Source organism: Zeugodacus cucurbitae, chromosome 5 (genome assembly GCF_028554725.1).
Source record: "Zeugodacus cucurbitae isolate PBARC_wt_2022May chromosome 5, idZeuCucr1.2, whole genome shotgun sequence".
NCBI lineage: Eukaryota > Metazoa > Arthropoda > Insecta > Diptera > Tephritidae > Zeugodacus > Zeugodacus cucurbitae.
In genome coordinates, this window is record NC_071670.1 from 43674789 (window position 1) to 43688991 (window position 14203).

General features: G+C 33.8%; 1 protein-coding gene across 7 annotated transcripts in view; it reads right to left on the reverse strand.

Annotated features, from left to right (window-relative positions):
* LOC105218149 (integrin alpha-PS2) overlaps positions 1 to 14203 on the reverse strand; it is an 80535-nt gene that overhangs the window by 58383 nt on the left and 7949 nt on the right. For 6 of the 7 annotated variants that reach the window (XM_011193552.3, XM_011193550.3, XM_011193555.3 and 3 more), the window contains exon 2: positions 6757 to 7258. In XM_011193552.3, coding sequence (XP_011191854.2) covers positions 6757 to 7061 — 305 coding nt within the window. In that variant the 5' untranslated portion in view covers positions 7062 to 7258. The remainder of the gene's footprint in view (positions 1 to 6756; positions 7259 to 14203) is intronic. The other variant, XM_011193551.3, reaches the window with a different exon arrangement.

Here is a 14203-nt window from a genome sequence, read left to right on the forward strand (position 1 = left end):
AGCAAAACAATTAAAATCACTTTGGAGCGTTGAGAAGATACTGTTGCACGCGGCTTTGCTGCGAAGACTACAGCGAAGAGATAACTATGCATATGTACTACAATCAGTGTATATATAATAATATGCTGCGTCCGACTTTATTACTGTTATTAATATTTTGTTGTTGTTTTGTTCTTTTGTGCTTAGATAACTTAGGTATTTACTGCCAGGCAGCTGATAAATTTCGCTGCGCTGAAACTGACAGTTTCGGAATTTGTGAATATTTTTGCGCTTTGTAATCAGTTAAACAAGCACGTGATTCATGCAAAGTCACCCACGCAAACAAACACACACACATACTAATAAATATATAAAAAGAAATTCCTTCACTTTTCCGCTTTTACCAGCTGCTTCAGCTCTCCCCTCGGCTACCTAGTTTCACCCAACGCTGCAAGTAACACCTCATTTATTGTGTATAGTTGATGCTATTTTCAGCTAAATTACCTTAACGGTACATACACTCATACACACATATATGTATATGCATGTAGCTGCAGCTTCCCAACGTCAACATAAACAAATTAGTTGTATGCCTTTTTGGCCCAAATGTGGTAATAAGGAAAATGTGGCGTTTTCACTCAGCTTTTTGTTTTCACATTGTGTTTACATTGGAGGCTGTTGTTGTTGTTTTTGTTGCTGGGGTTGTTGTTATTACAAGCCGACTGCAAATTGCTTTTATTTAGTGTGTAAAATGCACTCAACACGCTCGCGGAGCAAGCAAAGGGCGGTAGTGTGGGGCATTTATTTACTTTTCTCAAAGGGAAAATATGCAGTTAAAAGCTTTTAGTGCATGTACCATTTATCAGTGCGGCTATTACTTTTATTTTTTTTTTTGAGTAATTTGTGATGTATAGATGTATGTGTGCATTGACTATATGTTGATGGCAAGATATGTAATTTACCTACTTACCAAGAATTATAAACAAAAATATTTTTATAACAAAAAAAACGTTGGTGAATAATTTTCCCGGGAATTGAAGACACATGGGTAATCGTATATTCATATATCTGCCTTTAAGATATAACACATCAGCGTAAAAGCGTAAAATTAGGTCATAGGAAAGCAGGTATTTCCTTTGAATTTATTGATAATTAATTGAGCTTCATTATCCATCAAATAATGTAAATACTTCAATTTTTAAATATTTTTTTTTTCAATTTTTTTTTTGGTATATCTAAACAAAAATTCGAAAATATTTTTTTATATTAAAAATAAGATTTTTTTTTTTCATTATTTTCACTTAACCATAACATCGGCGAAATTTTAGATTTTAGAAAATTTATTTTTTAATATGCCTAGATGGCATCTTATGGGTTTACGGTGGTATCCCATATCTCTTTCCGAGTCATCTCCATACACAAAATCAAAAAATATTACTACCCTACTCTTCGATATCGTCCACTCAGAGGGAGACTATTACGCTCGATTCATAATTTTTTTTAATTCACTGCCTCCTCAGTACAATAAAAATATTCCTTATAGCACACCTACCGCATCCATAAGTTAGAAATCGGTTATTGTTGTAGCGGCATAAAACATTCCCCAAATAATTTTGAGCAATGCTGCCGATTTAACAGTCCTTGGCCGGATAAAAATCCGGGTCCGTTCCGGTAACGTAGAACCGACTGTCATGGGAACGGTTTGAATACTTTTTTTAGAAATCGGTGATACTCTTTCCTCAATTACTTGAATCTTGAATAATTTCGACAGAGATTTCTCGACCAATTATAGTTCTGATTCACTCTTATTCACAGTGACCTTTTCATTAGTGTTAGATTTTCGTAGTATTTCGAAGAATTTTTTTTTTCGATTCATCGGTCATGAATGAATTCTATCATTATTTTCTTTATCGTCTACTCAGCGATATTATAGTTTCGTATTCTTCATTATCTCATTAACTGACAACCTACGCCGTGAAGTGAAATTCTTCGAAGTATTTCTTATAGAACAACTACGCATTAATTTTTAAAATCAGCTATCCTATTTCCTCAATTTCTTGGATGTCAAAGTTTCTTTAGAAACCAATCGTTGAAGCACAGTTCTGACTTTTGAATTTGACTTCATTTCGAATAGTATTTCGGTTTTACCCCGAATAGATATTTCTCTAGGGTCATTGATGTTCCACTAATTGATGAATTCTCTTTCTACAGTTGGCTCTAGGTGATGAGAACGAGGTAACCAAGGTTCCCTAAATTTTTTTTCCACTACTTTCTGCTTTTCAACAACAACCAAAAATTTTTCTAGAGTATCTAGAATCTGGAGAACTGATTAACTGTAGGCGAAGTTATTCGAAAATGGAGGATAAGCAATGCATGAAATTCTTAATCAAATTGTGACACAGTTCCCGAAAATCGGTTTGGTTCTAACATCGGTTCTTACAAGTAGCTTGTATATTGTAGATTCTTGAATGTTATTTAGTTAGGTTCGAAGTTGTTTAACCATCTGATCCATCCAACCATCAAATGAATCCCATTCGGAGTGTTTTAATATGTAATGAAGGTATGAGGAAATTCCAAACCAAGTTTTTAGCTAGATTTCCTCCATTTAAACGCGATGTTTCCACCTAACATATAGTGAGTTCACTATAGTGAAGTTATATAATAATTCTGACCATTGCTGGTAATTTGTTTTCTCATATTTTTTATTATTTGAACACATTTAACCAAATCAATGCTACTTAGCAACCATGCCTACTTCACACAATTGAAGAAGAGTTCCTCTAACCACGCATTGAACTACAGCACATATGTAAAGGGTGATTTTTTAAGAGCTTGATAACTTTTTAAAAAAAAAAAACGCATAAAATTTGCAAAATCTCATCGGTTCTTTATTTGAAACGTTAGATTGGTTCATGACATTTACTTTTTGAAGATAATTTCATTTAAATGTTGACCGCGGCTGCGTCTTAGGTGGTCCATTCGGAAAGTCCAATTTTGGGCAACTTTTTCGAGCATTTCGGCCGGAATAGCCCGAATTTCTTCGGAAATGTTGTCTTCCAAAGCTGGAATAGTTGCTGGCTTATTTCTGTAGACTTTAGACTTGACGTAGCCCCACAAAAAATAGTCTAAAGGCGTTAAATCGCATGATCTTGGTGGCCAACTTACGGGTCCATTTCTTGAGATGAATTGTTCTCCGAAGTTTTCCCTCAAAATGGCCATAGAATCGCGAGCTGTGTGGCATGTAGCGCCATCTTGTTGAAACCACATGTCAACCAAGTTCAGTTCTTCCATTTTTGGCAACAAAAAGTTTGTTAGCATCGAACGATAGCGATCGCCATTCACCGTAACGTTGCGTCCAACAGCATCTTTGAAAAAATACGGTCCAATGATTCCACCAGCGTACAAACCACACCAAACAGTGCATTTTTCGGGATGCATGGGCAGTTCTTGAACGGCTTCTGGTTGCTCTTCACCCCAAATGCGGCAATTTTGCTTATTTACGTAGCCATTCAACCAGAAATGAGCCTCATCGCTGAACAAAATTTGTCGATAAAAAAGCGGATTTTCTGCCAACTTTTCTAGGGCCCATTCACTGAAAATTCGACGTTGTGGCAGATCGTTCGGCTTCAGTTCTTGCACGAGCTGTATTTTATACGGTTTTACACCAAGATCTTTGCGTAAAATCTTCCATGTGGTCGAATAACACAAACCCAATTGCTGCGAACGGCGACGAATCGACATTTCACGGTCTTCAGCCACACTCTCAGAAACAGACGCAATATTCTCTTCTGTACGCACTGTACGCATTCGTGTGGTTGGTTTAATGTCCAATAAAGTAAACTGAGTGCGAAACTTGGTCACAATCGCATTAATTGTTTGCTCACTTGGTCGATTATGTAGACCATAAATCGGACGTAAAGCGCGAAACACATTTCGAACCGAACACTGATTTTGGTAATAAAATTCAATGATTTGCAAGCGTTGCTCGTTAGTAAGTCTATTCATGATGAAATGTCAAAGCATACTGAGCATCTTTCTCTTTGACACCATGTCTGAAATCCCACGTGATCTGTCAAATACTAATGCATGAAAATCCTAACCTCAAAAAAATCACCCGTTACTTCAATCACCAATTTCATTCACAAACAAGGTTCAATTTCAACAATCGTAAATCATTATTTCGAAATCAATTTCATAACTATAACGGTATACATGCGGCGCACTGCTCAATAGAAGGAAGCAATAGAGCCAAAAGAAGCGCGAAGGTCATACAAAGGCCTACAAAGTGGCGTTACTGTGCCAAATCGTAAATTTTCCCATCAAAACTATATGAGAGTTCACAGGCGTCTGTCATGTGGGGTGTGAAAATAATAATAAAAAAAAATAAAATAAAAAATTGTAAAATCAATGTTGGAGCGCGGCGCTCAAACGAGGCATAAACACAGAATGTGGCGTGGCTCATAAAACAGCAATAAATCGCGAATTTAAAGCAATTTACTGGAGAGGCAGTTGGTTAGACACACATCTGTATATTCTTATGAGAGACATGAAATATTCTATTTTTTAATTTTTCATTTTTTCCCTGCTCCTTTCTCAACAAATGTAAAAAATAATCAACGGCGATTGTATCAAGTGTATGTATAGACTATGTGAGCATTTAAACAACAACAGTTAATTTACAAGGCGCTTAAGCGCACTATCTCGCGCCTTTGTGATGGGTGTGTTTGTGCTAATCTCAAACTGCAATATCACTTTTGAATGGCTTGCTGCGGGCTAAACACATCAACAGCATCGAGCTGCACTTATCAACGCTTAAGCTCACACACATTCTTACATATTCGTATGTATGTATATGTATAGACTGTGGTTAATAGCATTGCTGTGAGATTATTCTTTCGTAGCGGCGCGGCGTCTGCGATATCTTTGATACAGCTCAAAAGGTTATCGCTTCTTAGCCTATGCACATTGTGCGCTAAGCCGGTGTTATTCTTCAATGAGTGTGTGATTATATTTTCTGGTTTATCTCTCGAATGTGAGAAGCAAAGCCGGCGTTGTGAGATAATCTATAGTTTAGTCGATATTTTTTTTGTATTATTTACTTATTGCTTAAGTGATTTGTTTTTCGGAGACATATATTTTTTGTTAGAACTTTATAGGAATTAGTGAAAGAGATTTTTGAGATGCTCTCACTAATTTGTCTACAATGTAATGGAAAATTTTTTTGTTAGATCTTTCTAGAATATATAGTACGTAGTATACAACTCCTTTCAAGACATACATTTGGGATGGTTCCGAGCAAGATTTCGACTTCGAGGGTGAATACACTTGGGCTGACGAGATCTTTTGGTAGATATGTTTCTCTACTTTTTGATTAGTTGAAAGTCTGTTCTGGGAGATGGATATATACATATATGACTGTTCTAGTGGTAAACAAAAATTGCACAGAGATTTTAAATGCGATATAGTCTTCTTATGACGAAGTTAAGGATTGGAACTTACTTAGAACAACAACAAAGGCGATATTTAATCTCAAAAAGCTGTAGTCTAAATTATAATGAGAAGACTAACACTCATAAAGAGGAATTGAAAATAGTAATCCATGTTCTTTTTGTTTACGGGATAAAACGAGGTTAGCAGTTTCAAAAGTGCCCTAGACCCTATAAGTTGAAGATTTTTATATATAAAATGCGGTACCGATAATAAATCAGATAACTACAAAGCTTTTGAACTGGACAAAGAGCTCCCGAGACTTGCTAATTTTTAAAAATCACGAGAGATCCACTAAATAACTTCTTTCGAAACCATATACCTCAAACTAAACTTTCTTAACCTAGAAGAAAAATATTCTGTCCGAATTTCTTTAAAATATCTGAGAGACTTTTTTATATTTTCAGAAGATTTTTAGAAGGACCATTCCACACTATAAATGCAGAATTTGTGCAAAGTTCTGCACCGATATCTTCACTACTGCTTACTTTATATATTGTACAGTAAACGATTCAGGTCGATTTCAAAGTTCTGGTATATGGGAAGTAGGCGTGGTTGTAAGCCAATTTGGCATATTTTCATAACATATTATGGGATCATTGGACAATATTATGAACCGAATTTCATTGAATTTTTTCGGGTAGTTTCGGATATATAGTTTTTGATCCATGGGCGTGGTTATAATTCGATTTCCTTCATTTTTAGACTGTATGAGGAAGTGCCTGTATGAAACGACCCAGACAGTTACAGACTTGATATATATTTAATAGTTTACGAGATTTGTACAAAATACTCAGTAGAGGGCGGGACCGCGCCCAATTTCCGAAAAAAAATTAAAAATAAATCCATTAAACTCTAAATCTAAAAATTTTATTTTAAGAAAAAGAGAGGAATCTCGAGTCTTCAAAACAAATGTCACCCAAGGCAAAATATTTATTTACGTCGCATTAACGGTACTGTCGCATCAAATAAGAGCTCATAAAAATCGAAATGAGTATCATAAATACGGCATATTTCACAGTTATTGTGTCGTCTGAGGCATAAAAAAATGCAACAACAACAACAAATGCATTTCATGCCTACTGCATACATAAATGAATTATGAGCGATAAAATATGCACTGACGCGCAGTCGCCAGCAGCAGCAGCAGTTCAGATGCAGCGGCATCTTAATTTTAGTATCTTGTTACTTCGAAAACACAAAAAAAAAACAAAAAATTAAAAATAAAAAAAAAATATTTCCACTTCATCGCCACACTTCCGCACTTCATTCATTCTTCAAAATACTTACGAATTCGATTGTGCATATCCGCTAGCGCCCTTATGCAATGCGATGCTGAAGCCGAACATTGTATTCGGTTCGCGCACGTGCGTCACATAGCTGGGCAGATCGATGTTGTAGCCGTGACTGCTGGCGGCCAGCAGGAGCACCAGCAGCACCAGCAACGGCAGTCGACTGCTGTGATGATTTGTATTGCTGTTGTTGTTGCTATAACTGCATGAGTGGGCGCTGCTGTTGGAGGTTGTTGTTGTGCTGCTGTTGTTTTTGGGCGGCAAGTGCCGCTCTCGTTGCCGTTTCGTTGTACTCAGTTGCATTTTGTGTGCTGTTTGTTGATTATTTTGTTTTTTTTTTTTACTTTTTACTGTTAATTTGATTTCGGAATTTTTATCTTTTAGCACTTGTAACACCTTAGAGATAGTGTATTTTTTGGTGGGGGGAAACTTTCAGTTTTTTTGCTTTAATGTCATTAGCGTCGATTTGAATCAATTTAAATGTCGTTGAAGAAGCTGCACTGTTAGAAAATTGAAAGAGAAAATTAATTAGGATTTCTTTTTTTGAAAAAAAAATTTATTTTTTGTTTTTTTTTTGTTTTTTTCCACTTCATTTCAATTTCATTTCAAATTTAGATTTTTTTATAAGAATACTTGGCTTTTTATAATTTATAATATTTTTTTTTCAATTTTATATTTTTTATTTAATTTTTAATATATTATTTATTAATATTTTTTTATAGTTTTACATTGCAAGAATATAGATTTCACTTTTTACGATTTTTTACGTTTCCAAATTATTAGTACAAGAATTTTTGAATAAAAAAAAATTCACTTCATTTAATGATTTTTTCCGTTAAATTTGTATTTTAACCTCAATAATTTTTTTTAACTTTTATACTTTTATTTTATAATTTTTTTATATTTTTTTTTTCAATGTATTAGACTAAGATTTTTTTCGAATTTTTCAAATGTTTATTATTATTTTTAGCATAAGTAGTCTAAGCTGTAACAGCCATTTTTCACCCACTTAATCCAGCAATTATTAATTTCTTCTTCATGATTATTTGTAGACTCTTTTTTAATTGACTCAATTAAGGAGCTGTCTGTAATATCATTTTCGCACAGGAGTTAAATAATCAATTAACTGGTCAGCATTAATAGTCTAAGCTGTAACAGTCATTTTCCATCCACTTAATCTAGCAATTATTATTTTTATCTTCATATTTATTTGTATAAAAATTTTTAATTGACTCAATTAAGTCGATGCCTGTAATAGTCTTTTCGCACAGGAGTTAATTGAACGGTCAATTGAATTAAACGGCCTTAGTTCGATTAAATCGCTGATTTAGATTGATTTACCCTACAAAATAAAAATCTCATTTTTCTACATTGATTTTTTATCGAATTTTAATCGAGTTCAAAATGAAATGCAATTCTGCGACAAAGAACATATATACATATATATCATACTAGCATATGAGCTAAGTGATGAAAGAATTTTAATATTTCAAATGTCAAGACTGTTATGTAAGTCATGACTCTGTCCATCAAACCAGCTGTTAATGAGACACATAATTTTGAAATTTAATATAGAAAGATGGATATTGCCCACCAACCAACAACAAAAATCCGGTTCTTTTTACCGAGTTCGACGTAGGCGGCTACAAATTTTTAGAGAACCGCTGTCATAATCCCTCGAAGAAACACCATCAAATTGATGCATATGTTCGATAGTTGGGTATTTATCGAAAAATGGGTTTATTTTACGGATTACTCCAGTATCAGTTTTAGATAGATAGGATATAGGATGAAATAATATTATAAAAAAAATTAATTTTTTTATCTTTTTTTTAATTTTTTTTTTTTATAAAAATATTTTTTTTTATCCATAATTAAATTCTATAAAAATTTACCAGCCAACAGCTGTAAAAATTTACAACAATTGTTAAGAATTTATTAATTAACTTCACAAAAATATCTATACAATGCAAAAAAATAACTCGAAAACAACAGCAAAAAGCCTACATAACAAATCCAATTTATGTGACAGTGGCGCTAAAGTGTCGCGATTATAACCTTGACGAATAATGAGTACAGCCAAAAAAAGAAATCTTAAATAAACAAAACGTAAAAAATTATAAATCAAACATTAAAAACAACAACAAACAAAATCGACGAATCAAGAAATTCACAATGAGTTCGCGCAAAAACGGCATGTTGAAGTTGTCATTACAATTTCCAGTTTATCGGCTAGTCGAGTTGTCTTTGCTGTTTTCTGCAATTGTCACAGAGATACGCAAAAAAAAATAAGAAATAAGAAAAAACAAACAACAAAAAACAAAAAATAACAAAAAACAAAAAACAACAACAAAATATAAATAAATAACGCTGACGTAACACGCGCTCTGACAGAAGGCAATGAAATATGTACATACAAATATACATACACTATTTATTATATTTGAAGAACAGCAACTGGCAGAAAACAAGATCAAGAAACCAATTTATAGAACAGCACAAAGCTAAATATATATATAAATAAGTATGAACATATGTTTGTTTGTATGTATGTATATGAAATGGAGGCGCCCACTGACGAAAATATAAAATTTCACGATCTTTTTTCGTGTACATACATACACAGAGACATGAGTATACATTTGTCTCAATGATTTTCGTTACAATTTTGGAAAACAATGCTGCGTGCTGACTTCACAAAAACATTGAAACTTATTTCTTTATGTATTTAAGACTACAACAACAAGAATAAAAATACAAAAATCTAAAATGCTGCAAATACAGGCAATAACAATCAATTAAAGCTGCTTGACGAAGCGCAACAACAAACAGCCGCTTATATACTCGTACACATGTAGCTATACATGTTGCTAGTGTTGAAGAGCATTGCGAGAAATGAGCAGAATTGATTTTCAATGCCAAGACATGACAGCGCACACATGTACACAAATTATATTTATATATATATATAGTATATATACAGTTTAGAAAAACATATGTATAATTAGCATAAATGTTGTGCAATAAATGTTGCCAAACAATTAAGACAACAGCGCAACACAAATGCGCTGAAGTAATTTGTTGTCTGCCTTTTTTGATTGTTATTCTTACGATTATTGCTGTTGTTGTTGTTGTCGCTATTGCGGAAGTTTTCAATAAAAAATACAAATTTTGAACACATTTCACTTGAGCGCTTTTTTGGGCTACTTTAAATTTACATACAAACAAATACATATGTATATAAAACCTGAAAAAATATATTGCTGAAATTTAAATTTCATTTTTCTTCAGCTATAGCAACTAATTGAGCTGAAGTGGGGTTTCAAGTGCCGTTTACCACTTTATTTGTGGATGATATACATACATACAAACACATATGCAGCTCTACCTTTATATAGCAACACATAGCACCATTTGCCTATAAGCACAAGCCGATCCCCCGCGCATTGTCTTGAATTTCACTTGGGCGCTTTTTGGTGGCTCACTTGTTGCCACAAGTGGCACAATGTCACTAATTGCATACACGTACGTATCGTTCGTATCGCCAAACTGATAGCTTAAAGGCAGTTTGTACACCGAAATGCATGAAATTAAGAAATAAAGAAGTTCGCGCCTGAGTAGGTGGCGGTGAGCGTTGAGCGGTAGGGGGACCCAAAAGCTAGTTAGCACAGAGGCCGCCTAATTGGTAGGCTGGTGAGGCGTTGAAAATGAGGTGTTAAATGTGTGGCGCGTGAACAAAAGCGGGAATTGTGCTAAGGAATTGGCTGCCTAATTTGGTTGGCGCACAAGTGCATATATTCACGTAGTAAAAATAGTACACAAATTTGTAGGTATTTAAATTTTTTTGAGGTTAGGGAGAGCTGATAGTTTAAAAAGCTGCTACTTGAGTAGCTGGTGTTATTATTATTGTTTTTTTGTGTTGTTAATGCGCAGATATTGTTTTAGAAATGAGTGTTTAGGAGTTTATGACCACCAATCAGAAGACATAAAATCCAAGTGGCAACCCTGTAGATCGAAAATATAAAGTAATTTTGGTTATTTTGAATAATAGGTATATTTGTAACCTTATGAGAACAGCATTTTCATATCTTTAAACCAATATTGATTTGAAAATAAAAATATAAATGGAATTTTTATATTATAAAATAATACTAGGGTTGCCAATTTGTTTTTTTTTAATAATTACTTCATCCTTTTGCAGTTCTCTCGGCAATAGTAAGCAATGTTTCTAAAACTAAAAAACTAAATGGCAATTTTTAATATGCAGGGTTGCCAACTATCGAAAAGAGATTTTTTTTTGCTATAGCATTATGGTCAGAAAATATAATATACACCTTTTATATATGGGGTCATAAGTAGAGAAAGTTTCGGATTGCCATTCACTTGGGAATGACCAGGAGCGATTCCTTTGCATATTACTCAAGCAGCTCACGATTTCCGGTTTTAGACCAAGTATCTTCTGAGTAACTAGCATACATCCGTTTGGAGGCGAGCTAAAGTGAGAAGGTGAAGCCCGCTTCTGCTGGTTGGTGTAGGGTTTGGGACCCACCACATAAATAGAACTCCCCAATGAAAAATCAAACAGAGCCTCGGATGAGAAACCTCACTTTTGATGAGGACCCCTGCAAACGTATTAAGGACCACGATTTGAAATGAAAAATCAAACAGATTATCGGATGAGAAACTCCACTTTTGATGAGGACCCCTGCAAACGTATTAAGAATCACGATTTGAGGGCATGCACCTGGAATGTCCGGACCCTTAATTGGGAATGTGAGCCCAGCTCGTTGATGTCCTCATACAACTAAAGGCTGACATCACCACCTAAGCCGTGCCTACACCAAATATATATACCTTTATATGTAATAAAATTAATATTAATAATAAATGTAACTAGAAAATTTTACTAATACAGTTATGACTGAAATCCAAATATGAAGATGTTACAAAATGAAAAAATGCAATACTAAAAAAATTTTCTCAAAACCCAAGTGATCTAAATTTGTATGTTTGGAAATTTGGAGACAAAGACGGACTCATTTAGGGATTAATTTTTTTTTGCCTATTTCGAGTTGAGTTATATGCCCTTTTAACCTGAATAATACAGAAAATGTCAGAACAACACAGGTTTTGTTGTTGTAGTGACAGAAAATATTGTTAAATAATTATAAAATATATAAAACAAATTTTGAGGAGTATTGAAAGTCCAAAAGTCTTGAAAACGATTTAATCCATTTTTGAAAAGACTATCATTGATATGGATCTAAATTCATCAATTCACATTTTGTTTATTCTGTAGAGGCCTTACTTTCATAGAAAACACTTTATAAACCACTGCGGTCTAATTTATTAATTTTAATATATATAACTGCTATGTATTAGCACTCAAAAATTTTCACCATCTCAGCCAACTCCCACAGTAAAAGTTTTCCCAAAAAGGATGCGATACATAAAAATATATTTCAAAAAATATGCATGCACTATTGACCTCGAAAACCCGCTTGCTTTCTACACGAATGCATTGAACTTTCATTTGTGCACATTTTTGGTGTTGGCATTTTCGACTGCAATACCAAAAACAAAAAATGCTTTCAAGAAATTTGTAAAAATTTTCCAAAATACTTCTAGCTAAAAAAGATAAAAGGTAGACTGCCGCCCTACAGCAACTACATATGGCAAATGCATATAACCATATACAGTATATATGTATGTATGTATGCCTGAGTATTTAAATGAACAATATGAAAGCAATAACTTCAACAAGATCTCGCTGCCACAATGCGAAACTCGCCGACTTGTCATATGCTACGTTCATTGCTCATTGAGGTGGAGGTTGAGTAGTTCACTTTGCTGTTGTTGCTGTTGCTACTGCTGCTGGCAATTCGTATGTTTGCGACTGTGATTATTGGCACACAAATAGTTGCCGACTAGTCAACTGTTGAAAAACATTAACTCATTTTATTATGTTTTTGCATATTTTTTCAACTCTTTTTTCACCTCTTGTTTCCCCCAACCGAGGCAACAGCGAAGTAGTGCAGTGGGAAAGCAAAATGCTCTTAAAGTAAGGGCAACATAACGTTCGTAGTAGAACTTACAGATAATTTAGAATATTTATTATAAGCGACAAGCAAATGAGCGTGATTGCACAACAGACTTTTTAGAGGTACTGTAGTTATATAGTTAGCTCTGACGTTCGCTGTTACTAATTGCTTATGCTTTTCTGCTAAATTCTACAAAAATTCTACAACAAATTTTACTGCCTAAATGTTTGCTTCGTGCCCTTCTTTTCATCTAATGAAATAACAAGATAAGATATGCTTCACGTGTGTCTGCTGAAAATTACATGAGAAGACACTTATGTATATGAAATAAGAAATCTTGGCGAATGCCTTGAAAATTATGCAATAATGTGCTGACGCAAGAAGGCATATATTTTCCATTAAAAAGTTACAGAATTCCTCAACTCAATTACTAAAAATTTATGAAATTATAGGTGGGTACTTTGATGAGTCAGTGAATGCAACACTGGTACTCTCAATTTCTTATAATTTTGACAGCTGTTTGACAGCTATAAGTAGTTTTAACCTGCTCTTGAACCATCTTCTGATCCAATAATGAACCAGGTCAAACACTATTGAGAAGTTGAATATATCTATAGGCATAGAGAACATAGTTGAACGAGGTCTAGGATGAGTCTACTCTTCAACAAAGTTCCTGATACATATTGGTTCATTCGGTTTGATTACTTTGAAGTGTATGTTCTCTTGTTCTCGTAGATCTTTCTCTTTTTCGGATATCTCAGCATATTCTTCATATACTACTTTCAAATGTAATAAGATCTCAAATTTAAACAAACATAAGAACTCATTTGATGCCACTGGAGAACGATTCAACTACTCCTTATTAGAAACATAAATATTTTTCAGAAAAATATTGAAATTTTTTTCTGAATAAGTCCAGAGAGGCATTTGAAATGATCTTTCATAGATCTATACATACTTTTTATAAATTCTTATAGTTATTCTCAAAATATATATTCTAAAACTCAACCCCTCATCTCGTTTCTCTCAGCTACATACTTCTCATCTCATCTCTCAAATGGTGTTACCTCACCCACATGACAGAAAGCGCTTTTTCGTACCCATATTTTAAAGGTATGCTGTCATAAATTTGTCGGTATATTTCCAAGCTAAGTTGAAAGCAATAATGTGTTTATAATTAATCGACAGTTTTTTATTTCTATTAAGTTAAGTTAAGCAAATATTAATGAATGGCAGGCAAACCTTTGTATTTTGCATTTTTAGCATTTATTGAAACCTGTCTAGTGTTTCAATACCAGTTTTATTGCCCGAGGTAAACATGCAAATTCTACAGACAATCACTATTTTCAGTATTGCAATCGTCATGTTTATTGTTAGCGTTTTATTATCTGTCATCTCTCTAAT